Genomic DNA, 15,296 nt, shown 5'->3' with positions numbered 1-15,296 from the left:
TATATGTTTGATCATTTTGTTTTCATTCATTGCTGGAAACTCTATATCATTTTCCTTTACTTAATTTAGAAGTGAACTATCTGAAGAATGAAATTTTAAAGATGAAATATTGGAAATCTCCTACTCATAAATTTTAAACATTGCTCCTTATAATGATGAAGAATCATCTACGATTTTCCCTCAGTGGTGTATCCTATGCGAGCGAAGTTGGGAGTCATAAGGTCACATATTCCATACTTTACCTTTTGGTACTGCCTAGTGATATTAGCTGTCTTCTATAAATTACACTCACGGGCCACCCCTTCAAAAAGGTGAAGAAATTTCTTTGGATTGTTAGAGGCTTAGAGCTTTCTTTTTGAGCCAAAAATGTTTTCTGAACAGAAGTCCTTTGAAAGATTTTCTTACATCTTTCTTGTTATATCTTGGTATAAATATGGACGTCTTTTTGTCCAGTTGGTTTTGAGATGGAACCCATGTTATTTAATATGGTATGAGAGTGGGTCTTGTGTTCAAACCCCATTGTTGTCATTTCTTCCCGTTAATTTCCACTTGTTGGATATTCTATGAATTTCCAAATTCACAATTGAGAGGGAATGTTAAATGTGTCAATATTATTAAATTTAACATAACCCATCATCTTAACTTTTGGGTCAATCGGTGAATTAACCAAAGGCAAAGATTTATTGCTGAAATTGGTGAGTAAGAAAGAGCCAAGGAGACTAGGCATCTCTTCCCAAGCATTCAACAGAGGGGTTTATTGTTCAAACCCCTAGGTCTGTTAAACTCTCACCTTTTCTTAGACAGCCTATTGTTTTTCTAAATTCAAATAGGCCAAAGAGTAGATTTCTACCGATGCTCTCTTCTATAAAATTCTAGCCTTTCCTTTAGCCACCACACCATAACTCTTTTGGGAAGGATGAACTTCATATTTTTGTGTATGAACCAAGAGAAGTACCTCAATTTGTATCGAGTTTGAAGGGAAAAAAGGAAAAACGAGTACAAAAAAGCTTCGTAATTGAAGCCTACAAGGAAACATAGAACCTAGCCAGGGTCCAAATGTCAAAAGGATCAATCTTCTTCCCCTAAAGTCTGTTATTCTCCTCACCTCAAAAACCCCACAAAATAGAACACACCTCTGCATGCCAAATTTCATTTTCCAATTTCCCCTAAAGAAAGGGTGAATAAGGACTGGGAGCTCCTTGATCCTTTCTCTGCAATTGTGTTGTCTAGTCAAATCTTGATCAAATTCATCACAGAAGCAAATCCACATAGCATAGGCAGAGTCAAAATTCCGAAGGCTATGTGTTAGGTATCTTATTTCCTTCAAATAGAAAATCCCAACGAGATACAAGCATTTTGCAAACATAGGGACACACTATATAAATAGACAGTAGGAAACCCTAGGGGTCTACACACATAAATGCTCCTAGGTTAATAACCCAATTTTTCAACACTTACCCTCAAGTTGGAGCATAAATATCAACAAGGCCCAACTTGCTTACACAATAATCAAAGCTCCGTCTCAGTAACCCCTTTGTAAGCACATCTGCAACTTGTTGATTTGAAAGAATATAAGGGATGCATATGTTTCCTCTGTTCAATCTCTCCTTAATGAAATGTCTATCAATCTCTACGTGTTTAGTTTTGTCATGTTGAATTGGATTATTTGCAATGCTGATGGCAGTTTTGTTGTCACAAAACAATTTCATAGGAAGCTCATTATCTTGCTGGAGATCAGATAACACTTTCTTCAACCAGATTTCTTCACAAATCCCCAGACTCATGGCCCTATACTCAGCCTCAGCACAATTTCTAGCAACAACCCCTTGTTTCTTACTGCTCTAGGTGACTAGATTACCCCAGACAAACGTACAGTACCCAGACGTCGATTTTCTGTCAACAACAGATCCTGTCCAGTCAGAATCAGTGTAGGCTTCAACAGATCGTTTATCGGTCTTTCTGAACATCAGACCCTTGCCAGGAGTTCCTTTCAGGTACTGGAGGATACGTTCAACTGCTGTCATATGATCCTCACAGGGAGCTTGCATAAACTGACTGACAACACCTACTGCATACGAAATGTCTAGCCTTGTATGAGACAAGTAGATCAACTTCCCGACTAACCGATGATACCTTTCTTTATTAACAGGAACTCTATCATTCTTATTAATGAGCTTCGCATTGTACTTTATTGGTGTGTCAATAGGTTTACACTCAGTCATGCCTGTTTCCTTTAGTAAGTCTATAGTGTATTTTTGTTGAAAGGCTGAGATACCTTCTTTTGATCGAGCCACTTCCATTGTCAGAAAGTATCTTAGCTTACCGAGGTCTTTAATTTCAAATTCTTTGGCCATCTTTGTTTTGAGCCTCATGATCTCAGCATTATTATCCCCATATAAAACAATGTCATCAACGTAGACACTAAGAACAGGTATCTTCCCTGATTTCGATCTTTTTGTAAAAAGAGTGTGATCATAATGCCCCTGAACATACCCCTGTGCTTTCACAAAAGTTGTGAATCTGTCAAACCAGGCCCTTGGGGACTGTTTTAATCCGTATAGCGACTTTCTCAATCTACACACCCTGTTTTTGAACTAACTCTTGAACCTAGGAGGAGGACTCATGTAGACTTCCTCTTCAAGTTCCCCATTCAAAAAGGCATTTTTAACATCAAATTGGTGTAGAGGCCACTCCTTATTTACAACTACTATTGGTGTAGAGGCCATTCCTTATTTACAGCAACTGACAAAAGTACTCGGATAGTGTTAAGTTTGGCCACAGGAGAAAAAGTTTCTAAGTAAAGCCTCTTGCAACGAGCCTAGCCTTGTACCGGTCAATCGTCCCATCTGACTTATATTTTATAGTAGACACCCATTTGCATCCAACTGTCTTGTGCCCTTCAGGCAGAGCCACCTGTTCCCAAGTTCCATTTTTCTCGAGAGCTCTCATTTTTTCCATAACAGCAAACCGCCATTCTAGTTTTTTCATTGCAATACTTATGTCATTTGGAACCATCACAGTGTCCAAACTGGTAGTGAATGCTTTGAACTCGGTTGTTAGATTACTATACGTCATGTAACTATGCGTAGAGTATTTAGTACATGAACGAGTGCCTTTCCTCAGAGCTATAGGAAGATCAAGCGATGCATCATGTTCCTTCAACTTTCCAGGCTCCTCACCATGATCGACTATCTGTGTATCAAAGATTTCAGTTGTATCCTTCACATCATCATTAGCTAGAATCTTTTCATTCTTTGCTGTCTCTCCTTCTGCCATTCTTTCAGTATTACTACTTCCTTCGCCCTTATCATGCCTGCATTCATCAGTCTACATACACACATCAACATCATTAGTTCCAGAAATGTACACACCTGGATTTGATGGCGGGTTTGACTCATGCACTGAAGTCGACGGTTTTGGTTCGACAGGTGACACTGCTTACTTCCTGAGATTCTTCCTATAGTAAGTTTTTCAAGGAACTTGGTTGGTAGGAAGGACCAGATTGTCATGCTTAGAACTAGATTTAGACGAGATATGAATGAGAGCTGATTCTAAGGGAATAGCATAAGATGATCAGTTAGTCTCTTCATTCATGTTCTCCCCCTGAAGATGAGTAACAGGAAAGAACGGCTCATCCTCGAGGAAGGTGACATCTATGGAGACATAGTATTTATGAGATGACGGGTGATAGCACTTATACTCACGTTAATGAAGTGGATATCCAACAAAGACACTTCTGAGCATGTGTAAATTTTGATCGGTTTGGACCATGGGAGTGAATAAAGGCAACGCAACCAAAAACTCGAAGAGGAACATTGGAGATTAATCGAGTGGTTGGGAAGGACCTTTTAAACAATTCTAAAGGAGTATGAAGGTTAAGAATACGAGAGGGCATCCGATTAATGAGATGGGCAGTAGTAAGAACTGCATCCCCCCACAGGTATGACGGAAGAGTGGCAGATAATATAAGAGACTGGGCTACTTCTATCAGATGACAATTTTTCCGCTCGACTACTCCATTCTGTTCCGTAGTGTAAGCACACGAGCTCTGGTGGACAATACCCTTTGAGACAAGAAAATCCCTAAAGGAGGTATTGAAAAATTCTCGCCCATTATCACTTCGTAAAATTCCAATCTTTGTTTTGAACTGAGTCTCGATAGTTGTATAAAATTGTTGGAAAATAGATGATACCTCAGATTTGTCAGTGAGGAGGAAGGTAAGGCGAGTGGTCGTCTATAAACGTGACGAACTACCATTTACTAGTGGAAGTGGTAACCGGTGAGGGACCCCATACATCACTATGAACAAGAGTAAAAAGACTCGAGGGTTTGTAAGGCTGAGACTGGAAAGAAACACGACTTTGCTTGGCACGAATACACATACACAATTGATAGAGGGAGTAATAACATTGCGAAATAAATGCGGAAACAAATACTTCATATATTGAAAATTCGGATGTCCTAAACGGAAATGCCACAACATAAAGTCATTTTCAGAAACAAAAAAATTTAAAGAGGGTTTGATGATCTTCTCTAAAGGAAGCCTCTTCAGAAAGGAAATAGGTCCCCTATCGTGCCGGGTGTCACAATCGCTCTTTCAAACGCTTCTCTTAGCGATTGTGCGGCACTTGTTCCCACTCACGAACAAGTTAGCCAACTCGAACACGGATCGCCGGTTGCACACCGAGTGCCTCTCACAACTTCCATCCCCGTTTTAGGGAAAACGATTTTAGAAAACAGGTTTGGAGAAAAAGGTTTTCGTAAGCATTTTTTAGAGTGTAAGTAAAGAAAGAAAGATTTTAGTAGACTAGAAAACAATGAGCAACAACAACGGCTTTATAGAGTACTACTCCAGGTATGGGGAAGTGATGATTAGTCTTATCCCCATATAGTGCATTCTGAACAAAAAGCCAACTGACACCCTTGCATATCCAAAAGGGCGAGCGGTCACTTACAACAGAAATACAAAGAAAGCAAGCTAATTAAACTAATACAATACATGACATGAAAGTATGATAAAAAGGGGTTGGATCGGGCATGCGGCCATGGGCAACAGGCCTTAGACAAGCATGACTATGATATTCTCCCCCACTTAATTGGTTGACGTCCCTGTCAACCAACCCTGCTCGAACCCGTCCCGATCACTAACAATGCTCGCGGGGACACCCCATAATTTCACAATGTGCTTGAAGAACAGTTGGGCAGTCATCACAGATAAATGTGGCATACTTTGAGAACTGGTCGATAATAACAAGGATCGATTCGAACTCTCCAACCTTGGGCAAATGGGTGATGAAGTCGAGAGACACACTCTCCCATGGTCTAGAGGGCACAGGTAGAGGCTCCAACAGACCCGCTAATTTCGTCCTTTCGACCTTATCTTGTTGGCAGACAAGGCAAGTCTTGGTAAATTGCATTACATCGTCTCGAAGGCTCGACCAATAGTAACCTTGTTTCAGGAGGGCGTAAGTTCTCTGCCAACCGTTATGTCCTGCCCATGGTGTGTCGTGACACTCTTTCATCAACGATCTTCGTAACTCCCCCGATCTGGGGATGTACAGGCGATTGCCTTTGCTGTACAGTAGATCATCTTCCACCCAAAATTGACGTGTCTTCCCCTCTTTGGCCAACTGTATGATGGCCTGCGCCGATGTGTCATTTGCCAAGTGTGTCTTGACAGTTTCTCGCATTGTTCCATTCAACGTACTTGCTTTCAGGTGTGCGAACATGCACAGGGCCGCATGTTTGCTCTTTCGGCTAAGAGTATCGGTCGCTTGGTTGCATTTCCCTGACCTATGCTCAAATTGGAAATCAAATTCTGCTAAACACTCCTGCCATCGTGCCTGCTTTGACGATAACTTCGGCTGGTTGAAAAAGTGGCAAATGGAGGTGTTGTCGGTCTTGACTACGAATTTGGCCCCTAAGAGAACTGTCTCCAGGCCCTTAAGCAGTGAACTACTGCCAACATCTCCTTCCCAGAGGCGGCAACCTTCGTTCTGCATCATTCAATTTCCTACTCTCATATGCGATGGAGTGTCCATCTTGAAGGAGTTTCGCCCAACGCAAAGTCAGAAGCATCAGTTTCGACTTCAAACGGTTTGGTCACGTCAACAATTCTGAGGACTGGCCTTTCAATCATCACTTTTTTGGTTATCTTTTTGGTCAATGACCCTGCTCTTCTCGAGAATCCTTCTACGAATCGCCTATAGTAGTTGGCTAGTCCAAGGAAAGATCGTAATTCAGTCACGGATGTCGGCACCTTCCAGTCTCTGATCGCGGCCACCTTTGAGCACACTCAATCACGTGGCTGAGGAAATTGATACACTTTTGAGCAAAGGAGCACTCCTCTCTCTTTACATATAGCTGGTTTTTTCTCAATTTTTCGTAGAATAGTTGGAGGTGCTATTGGTGGTCTTCCATCGAGGCACTATAGACCATGATGTCGTCTAGATATACTATGACAAATTTGTCGAAGTATTCGTGAAACACTTGGTTCATCAGAGTACAGAAGGTTGCTGGAGCATTAGTGAGGGCAAAGGGCATCACGAGGAATTCGAAGGCTTCATACTGGACCCGTGACATAGGTCGTCTTGAGTTCATCTCCTTCAGCAATCCGGACCTGATAATACCCCGACCGCAGGTCCAATTTCGAGAAATATCTGGCACCGGGGAGCCGATCAAATAAGTCTGTGATGATAGGAAGGGAATATTTATTGCGAACTGTGAGCTTGTTCAAAGTCTGGTAGTTGATGCATAACCGGAGGCTTTCGCCTTTCTTCTTTTGAATCAATACCGGGGCTCCGTAAGGGGCCTTTGCCGGTCTAATAAATCCTGCATCTAACAGTTCATCTAACTGCTTTCGGAGCTCGGCCAACTCTGGCGGGGCCATACGATATGCATTCTTGGCGGGCGGCTTCACCCCTTGTAACAACTCGATCTCATGATGAATCCCCCTTCGTGGAGACAAGGACTCGGGCAAGCTCTCGGGCATGACATCTCGATACTCTTCCAAGACAAATAGAATGTCTTGGGGGATTTCCTCTCTGCGGCTTCGACTGACTCCATCGGAATGGCCATGAACGTGGGTTCATCGTGGGCAAGGTCTCTTTTCAGTTGGAGGGCTGAGATCATTCTCACCCCTCGTGGGCAAGGTCTCTTTTTAGTTGGAGGGCTGAGATCATTCTCACCCCGTTTGACTGTTTGATACTGGCTTGAACCACGGTAGATCCGGCACTTGCTAGGCATTTGGCGAGGGGCATCGGTATAACTTTGTGTTTAAGTAGGAATTCCATCCCCAACACCACATCAAAGTCGTCCATCTTGACAATTACGAAGTCAGCAAGGACTTTCCAGTCCCCTAACTTCATCGGTGTTCTCTCTGCTATCCCCGTAATCGGCAGGGCTACAGAATTCACAGCTTTCATCTTCCCCGCGTCTCTTTCCCAGATTAAGTTCAGGCGGTGGGCTTCCGTTACAGTCATGAAGTTATGGGTTGCCTCAGAGTCGACCATAGTGCTCTTGGTCGATCTCTGGTTGACCCAAGCGTCTACATACATGAGACCTTTCTCTAGTGGCTCCGTCGCCTTTCCCATATTCTTCTGGAGTGCAGATAGGAATTTCAATGCCCCCATCCTGGGATTCTCACTCTCTGCAGCCAGCTCATTTTTCGTCTCGCCCTTTTCAGTCTTGTCTTCTAAGCTAGAGGCTAATGTGGCTTGAAAAGCATTGAAAGCAGTTCGATTCGGACACTCGCCCGCTCTATGTGGTCCTCTACATATGAAACAAGATAGGGGGCGATTGTAGTTGTTATGCTGGTGTGGTGGCCCCCACCAGTTGTTCCTTGATCTCGGCTGGGAGGGCTTACAGTCTCCCCCGGTGTTCTTGTCTCCTCCCTCAGGCTTGGGAGGGCTAGAACGACTGTTTCTGTTCCCACCATTTGAGGAAGTTGGATGTTTCCTCACGTCTTGCAAGTAAGTGCTAAGGTCATATAACCGTTCTGCTACCGCGTAGGCAGAGGGGTGATCTTATACTCTCTGTTCATATAACTTTGACTTCGCCTATGGTTTCAGCCCTTCGACAAAGCAGAAGACTTTGTCTTTCTCGGACATGTCACGTATGTCCAACATGAGTCCCGCGAATTGCTTTATGTAGTTTTTGATGTTGCCTGTTTGTTTCAACTATCGTCCTTCCTGTATGTCCACAAATCGCGATCTCCACCACAGTTTCGCATCTTCAGCTAGATGCATTGTTGCTCATGTGACTTTCGACTCTTTTGTCACAGTGTTCTTCGCCTTGAAGTATTGCTCAAGGTTGAAGATGAACTGATTCGTTTTGCTATTTAATCTGAAGTTGAAGCTGGGTAAATTGATCTTGGATTGTACTGCCTTGACCTCGAGGGTAGTGAGATGATGACTCCTCGACTTCAGACCCACCAACCATAGGAAATGACTGACCCAGGTTGCTGCAGTTCGAACCTTGGTAGTAGCCACGACTAGCATCGGCTCTAGCAGGGCTTGGCTGGAATCGCAAACTGAGCTGGCTAGAAGTCGGTTGCGGCTGTCGGTTGGGCTCGCTGACCGGGAAGGTCATGGCTGGAATTGATTGGCTGCTTGAGAGCGGTGCGGCTGGAACCAGAGAGGAACCGATTGACTGGAATTGGCACTGATCGGTGCAGCTGCTCAATCGGCGTTGGCTGGGAGGACAGGTTAGGTTGCAGCTGGAACTGGCTAGGAATCGGCTGGATCCCAGCCGTCTGATGCGTCCCGCGTGTCACAATCTAACTTTGAGATAGTAGATTTTGACCCCACTTGTGCAGACAGTGCAGTGGCGACACGTGAGTGTCGACACATCTGGCAAAGACAGAGGGTCAAGAGAAGTGTCGTGATGCGACCGAGGACAGTTCATCATCCAAAACACCAATATAAGTGGGCAAGCATGTCATGTTGAATATTAAGCAGAAAGACAAGCAACCGTGTCATCGGTGGTGTCAGTGACAAGCTCCATGGGGGCCAGATGGGGCCTCGGGCCATGACCTCGGAAGGTGAGGTTCCGTCGCAAGTTTGGACAAATGGCTCTAGAGTTAGATGCATATTGATAAGATATGCAAGCACGACGAATTTCATGTCAGTTCAAACGAGCCACTCTACGTTGGTGAGTGATAGTTCGCCACATTTGATATGCGTGCGTGGAAAAAAAGAAAATGTTTAGAATGCACTATAGGTAGAGGCATGGTGTCAGCTCTCCACCACCCCTGGGCCCTGTGGCCTAAGTGAGCTACCCCATGGCACATGCGTGTGTCATGGCGTAGGCAAGCGTTACAAGACAAGTGTCTTGGGCGTCTTCCATCGAGAATGGGATCTCATGGACAGTGTCGGACGGCACGGGTGTGCCGGCATTGCGCCCCTTCCCATGGGCCGAAGGTTGGATGTAGCACCCGGTATGCCGTTTGGATTCCACAAGGGCTTGGAAGAACCTAAGTCTCAATTATGTCTGGATGGATGGATGTTGGGAAGTCTGGGTCTGTTGATGATGGTTCTCGATAAGCGTGCCCAAACAAGAGATAGAAAGTTGATGACATCCTGACACTCAGGATGGCATCCTAAAGCATCAGTGGGACTCGATAATTCCCGGTTGGCTCGATACTTGCTCAAGTTGTCGCGGTAAGCAATGTAATGGCCCGGTAGGCGACCATTAGGCCGATAGAAGCCTAGTAGGTGCTGAAGTAGGCCCGTAGAGTCCAGTAAGCATTGTTATGTCTCGGAAAGCCCGATAAGTGTTTAAATCACCCGGTAAGCCCAGGTAGAGGGTTATAAGCCTGTTTTGGCCCAACGAAAGGTCAAAACTCATCCCGGTGAAGTTTCGAAGCAATGTAGAAGTGTAGGGGACGTGTTGTTGGGAACTAAGATGACGAAGAGAGATGCAATGTTACATTGTGATGACCTTAGTCTCATATATGGGCAAGGTCGAGCCTCAAGACTTAGCCTAGAGTAGAGGCAAGTCGGTTAGTGTCGCACATGAGGGAAAAAACACGTACGGGCGACGTGTATGGCTGATTGAAGTTCAGTTTGGCTGAGGATGGAATAACCTCGCCTAAGGTCCGACGAAGCTTCAAAGAGTCTAGCGAAAAGCGAATTGGGACTTGAGCATCCCTTAAGGCTAACCATGATCGCGTGAGAATTATGGTGTCGTACGGTTGGAGAAGTATGACCGTGACATTGCACACGTCTGCCCTGATCGGTTGTCTGTTCGGCTGGGCATAATTATGAAGATGTGGAAGAACGGTCTGAAAATATCGTTCTATGGCATTCTGCACTAGCTATATCGGTGCCATTGTTGTCAACTAATGGCAAGTGTGACTCTCCTATAGGGTTTTCCTCAATGGTGGCCAGGGTTTCGTCTCCATACTCTGATATCATGATGAAAAATAGAAAGAGAAGAGAAAAAGGGCGCACACAAGGCTTATGTGGAAAATCCTAGAACAAGGAGAAACAACCACGATATAGAGAATTCTTTATTAGAACTGATACACAGGATACAAGAAAGCTACACATATAAATAGAAAAAGTAGAGAACCCTATATCACTATAAAAAGACAAAAATGCCCCTAGGGTACAAAACCCTATTCAACAATCCCCCCTCACCCAATGATGATCTCCTTAGTCATTTTGCTCTTTACCTCCCTAATGATTCCCTTTCTAACCCTTCCTATCATAAATGTGAATAATTGGTGGCCTTACAATATGTTCAAGGTCCTCAACATGCCTTTTACAAATAATATAACACCACGGCACCATTAAATTTGGCATCATCCTTGAAACCCTCATCCTACCATAGAGAACTTGCTAGAGAAAAAGATTCACCTTCTTCCAAATTTTCATCCTCCACATCTGCAAAAACTCTCTCTTTCAAGGGAGAAGGGTTGACAACAAAGGAAAAATGAACGACATGGAAAACCCTCATAAGGACTAGAACACCAAAAAGGAACGTCTCTTCTCTTTGTAAAGTATTTAAACTCCCTCGATGAAGAAAGGAAACCAATAGTACCGAAGCATTCTTTAAAGAAAACTGATGGTAGAAACGGGGAAAAGCAGAACAAAGGGGACCATTGCCCAACCACCAATCTTTCCGGAAAAGTGTACCCCTCCCATCCTTGACCTGATTGAAGGTTTTAGCTTTAGGCTCGGGAGACGAGATGTTCGTTTTTGGAGTCTCAATCCCTTAGAGGGCTTCTCTTGTAGGTCTTTCTTTAGGTTTTTATTGAATCCCTCTCCTATTGTTAAGCTGATCTTTGATGTTTTATGGAGGATTAAGATACCAAAGAAAGTTAAGTTCCTTTCTTGACAAGTTTTTCTGGGATGTGTGAACACAATGGATAGGCTTTTAAGAAAGATGTCTTCGTTGATGGGTCTTTTTTGTTATATATTTTGTTGGAAGGCGGATCACCTTTTGAGAAACATTTGAGTGTTTAGAGGTGTGGATAGGGACTGTAGTCAAGTGTGGTTCTCGGTGAGGTTCCATGTTTTTTTATTGGGCTTTGGTTTCGAAGACTTTTTGTAATTATTCTTTAGGCAACATCTTATTTAGTTGGCCTTTCTCTAGTGGGGTTTTCCTGTGGGCTCTGTTTGCTTCATGCCCTTGTATCCCTTTATTTATTTTTATATCAATGAAAACAATTGTTCTATAGAAAACATACGATAACCTTGCGCCACAAAGCATCAGGTTCCTGATAAAATCATCACAATCATTTGGCTAAAAGGGCCTAGTTACACGCTTTCAAATTTCCTATACCTGAGCCTTAGCATCCATAGTTTTCAAATTTTCTTCCCACCTAACCGAGTGAGACCTCCTCCCTGCCTCCATCCCTTCCATAGAAAATTCCTCATAAGCTTCTCCAGAGTATTATTTTTCCATGAGCCAACCTTTTTTGGAATCTCTTCCGTGATAGGATCCAAAAAAACGATTAGTCAGATTATGCCCAATGGGAAGATCAGGATATGAAGAAGGAAATGCACCAACCTCACACTTAATCAAAGTAACCCACCTATGGAGCTTATCAGGCTCCAGTTTAGACCTAGAAGCTAACACTTGCCACTGCTAATCCTCAGACCCGGTATTATATCAAAGAACGCTAGGTAATTATTCAGATTACAAATGACTCTTCATTACCCAAGCCAAAGAAAATGGTATCGTCAGCCAACTGAATATAAGAAAGGGGAAGATTGTTTGCCAACCACAAAGCCTACTAAAACGTTAGAAGTCTCCTTTCAAAATAATTCTATTTAAAACAGCCACAACAAGCAAGAAAAGTAAGACCACTCCTTTCTCGATTCTTTGGAACATGAAAATCCCAAAGAAGGTGAAGTTCTTTATCTGGTAGGTTATTCAATACCTTGCATAGGCTCTTGATGAAGTTTTCGTCCTTGGTTGGGTACTTTGTTGTATTCTTTTTCAGAGGGTGAAGGAAGCTCTGAATCGCTATTTAAGATTTTTGGAGTGTTTGACACTCATTTAGTCCGCCACATAGGTTTTAGTAATATGATCGAGGAGTTTCTCATCCATCCATCATTTAGGGGGAAAGGGAATTACACATATATATACATACATTTTATAGAAAATTAGGGTGTGTGCTCTGTTGTAGGGTACATGGGGGAGAGAAATAATAGAATATTTAGAGGGATTGAGGGTGACCCTTTCGATGTTTGGTCCCTTGTGAATTTTAATGTCTCTCTAGGCGTCGGTGACGAGTTCCTTCCGTAAATTATTTGCTAGGTCACATTTTGTTTCCTCTGGGGAGAGCTCCCTTTTGTGAGTTTTGTTTTTTTGCATGCCCTCTCAGGTGGTCTTTTATTGAAAATAAAAGATAAAATGTTCATATCTGGACATTATTGTCTAGCTTTGTCTTGGATCAAGTAATCACCAGAAACTAGTCAAATAGCTTTAAATGAAGATCAAATACTCTTGGCACAATGTAAACTAGTAATCCATGTGACTAGCATTTTATTCAATCTTTACTCAGAATGGAAAATAAGAAAAACAAAGAACGGTGAAATCAAAGTTCTGTTGAAACAATAAAATTACTTGAAGAATAGGTGGCAAGACTTCTAGATTTCGAAGCCTTTCTGTTGCTAATAAGAAGACTCAGACGTGTTGAGGCTTGAGAAAGATTTTGGAATTGTATTTGGAGCCATCTCTTTTGGCACTATATACTTTTGGTGGCCTGGAGTTCGTTGATCTCAGTGTATTAGTTCATAGCTTGTCCAATTGTTGAGTGAAAGTTCGCCTATCAACAGAATCTTCTTCGCTGTTCTGTCTCTATTTCTTTGTGCAAGTGCAATCTCCTTGGCGTTTGTGTGTATGTCCTTGGCGTTTATTTCAGATAGATAATACAAGGGTTATATTCAAGTATGAAAGATAACAATCTATGACAACCTTTTGAAGGCGTTTTGTTTCAATATTTCTGAAATTTCTTAATTGGCGGTAGAACCACTTTATTACATGTATGGTAAGTTACTTATTACACTATTTTTTATTATTTATTTTGTATGATGTTTTCATTTTTAATATATGAAATTGTACTTAACCATCATCGATTGGCTTTGTAGTAAATAAAGGACATTGAGTTTGATAAATGACTAAGAGGAGGTGGGTTCTATCCATGGTTGCCACTTATCTATTTAGGATTTAATATCCTACGAATTTCCTTCACATCCAAATGTTTTAGGATTAGACAGGTTGTTTTGTGAGATTAGTCAAGGTATGTGTGAGTTAGCTCGAATACTTACGGATATAAAAAAAACACTGTACTTCACCCATAAGCCATAATCGTTACGTTGCTTAAAGTTAGGTAGGCATGTTGCGGTGAATTTATATTATTTAGCTTTTGTATCGAACTGAACTGACTTGATTCTGAAAATCTTTTTTCAGTTGGCCTACCGATCCGTGGTTCTTGAAAGTTTATTCCTGGCATGACTAACACTCATATAGTATTGAAAAAGATCATAGGAGCTGGAGAAGTTTGTGAATACAATAGGCATCCGCCCTGACTTAGCTGGAGACGAACCGGTCGAGAGCACGCAAGTTTCAACTCCAACTGAATGATTACGATAGTAATGAATTCTCTATATAGCCTCTGCTCTGGACTGAATTCAATAAATGAAGTAGCATAGTTGGCTATCAAACGAATTCTTTACATAGGTTTTATGTTATGGAGAGTACCAATGATGTGGAAGTTATAGTTAATTCATTACTTTTTTTTCCTATTGACCCTTTTAGAAGTAACATTATTGTGTCGTGAATTTTATTGATAAGAGCTAATCTTGTAGGAAGTATTAGTAATAAGAAAAGTCTTGGTCTGGATATACCCACCGAGAGATCTTAGTTGCTTTGCCATATTTCCAGACCTCCAAATTTAGATTCTGAAATATCGAGTTGGTTTGCTATAAAGTTTCAAAAATACTTCTGAACTTTCAAGTTTTAATAGGCTTATACTTTTAAAAAAGAAGTTAAAAAAATACTCACATCATTATTTTTAGATGGAAACCATTAATACGTTCGAAAAGTAAGAAAAGATGAAAGATTTTCTTACTATTAGTTGATGGATGAAAATGGTTGGTATAGCTCATTTTATAGTTACGTACTTTTTAACTTTTTAAAAATAAAAAATGAAAAATGTCATTACCATAAGAATTTGAATGAAAATCATTTATTTAACGCTTCTTCGTCTCTCTTTTTTCATTTCATCTCTATATTTTAATTTATGGTCTAATAGTTCTCTATTGTCCCTTTTAATTCAATATCTTCATACTCTCCTTCCATTCTCCCGTCTATGTTTGTTGTGATGAATATTCCGTCTATGTTTGTTGTGATAAACATTCTAATATTCTTTTAGTAGGTCATTTTATTTTTCGTATTGGCATTCCATCATTGTACAGAGTTTTTAGGGGAGATTTTAATTATGTTATTTTGTGATATTTTATACTTTGACTTGGGGTTTTGGGTTATGTTGGATTGTTAAGAAAACTAGTCTCAATTGGACAAATGAGAGAGATGAGTTGTTTTAAATTGTTTTTTTCCCAACTCAAGATAATTTTAAATAAATTAACTTAGTTGGTAAACTTTTAAAAGTATACAAATACAATGTTCAAGAATCATGTTTATTTTCTATTATTTAGTAAAACTTCAAAGTTCAAAGTTTTTGAAAGTTGAAGAAGTTCAAAAATCATGGGATGAAGACCTCAAAGCATGGGTTGATGTTTTAAAATACAAAAGGGATTTAGCTGAAAAGGACATGCAATTAT

At 41.4% G+C, this 15,296-nt stretch overlaps 1 protein-coding gene across 3 annotated transcripts in view; it reads left to right on the top strand.

Annotated features, from left to right (window-relative positions):
* Window positions 1–14,386, top strand: part of LOC120083244 (sodium/hydrogen exchanger 6-like) — a 50,355-nt gene extending 35,969 nt beyond the window's left edge. For all 3 annotated transcript variants that reach the window (XM_039038914.1, XM_039038915.1, XM_039038916.1), the window contains one exon: window positions 13,924–14,386. In XM_039038914.1, coding sequence (XP_038894842.1) covers window positions 13,924–13,949 — 26 coding nt within the window. In that variant the 3' untranslated portion in view covers window positions 13,950–14,386. The remainder of the gene's footprint in view (window positions 1–13,923) is intronic.
* Window positions 14,387–15,296: the final 910 nt, after the last annotated feature.

This window comes from Benincasa hispida, chromosome 8 (assembly GCF_009727055.1).
Source record: "Benincasa hispida cultivar B227 chromosome 8, ASM972705v1, whole genome shotgun sequence".
NCBI classification, from domain to species: domain Eukaryota; kingdom Viridiplantae; phylum Streptophyta; class Magnoliopsida; order Cucurbitales; family Cucurbitaceae; genus Benincasa; species Benincasa hispida.
This window is presented reverse-complemented; position numbering and strand designations above follow the sequence as displayed.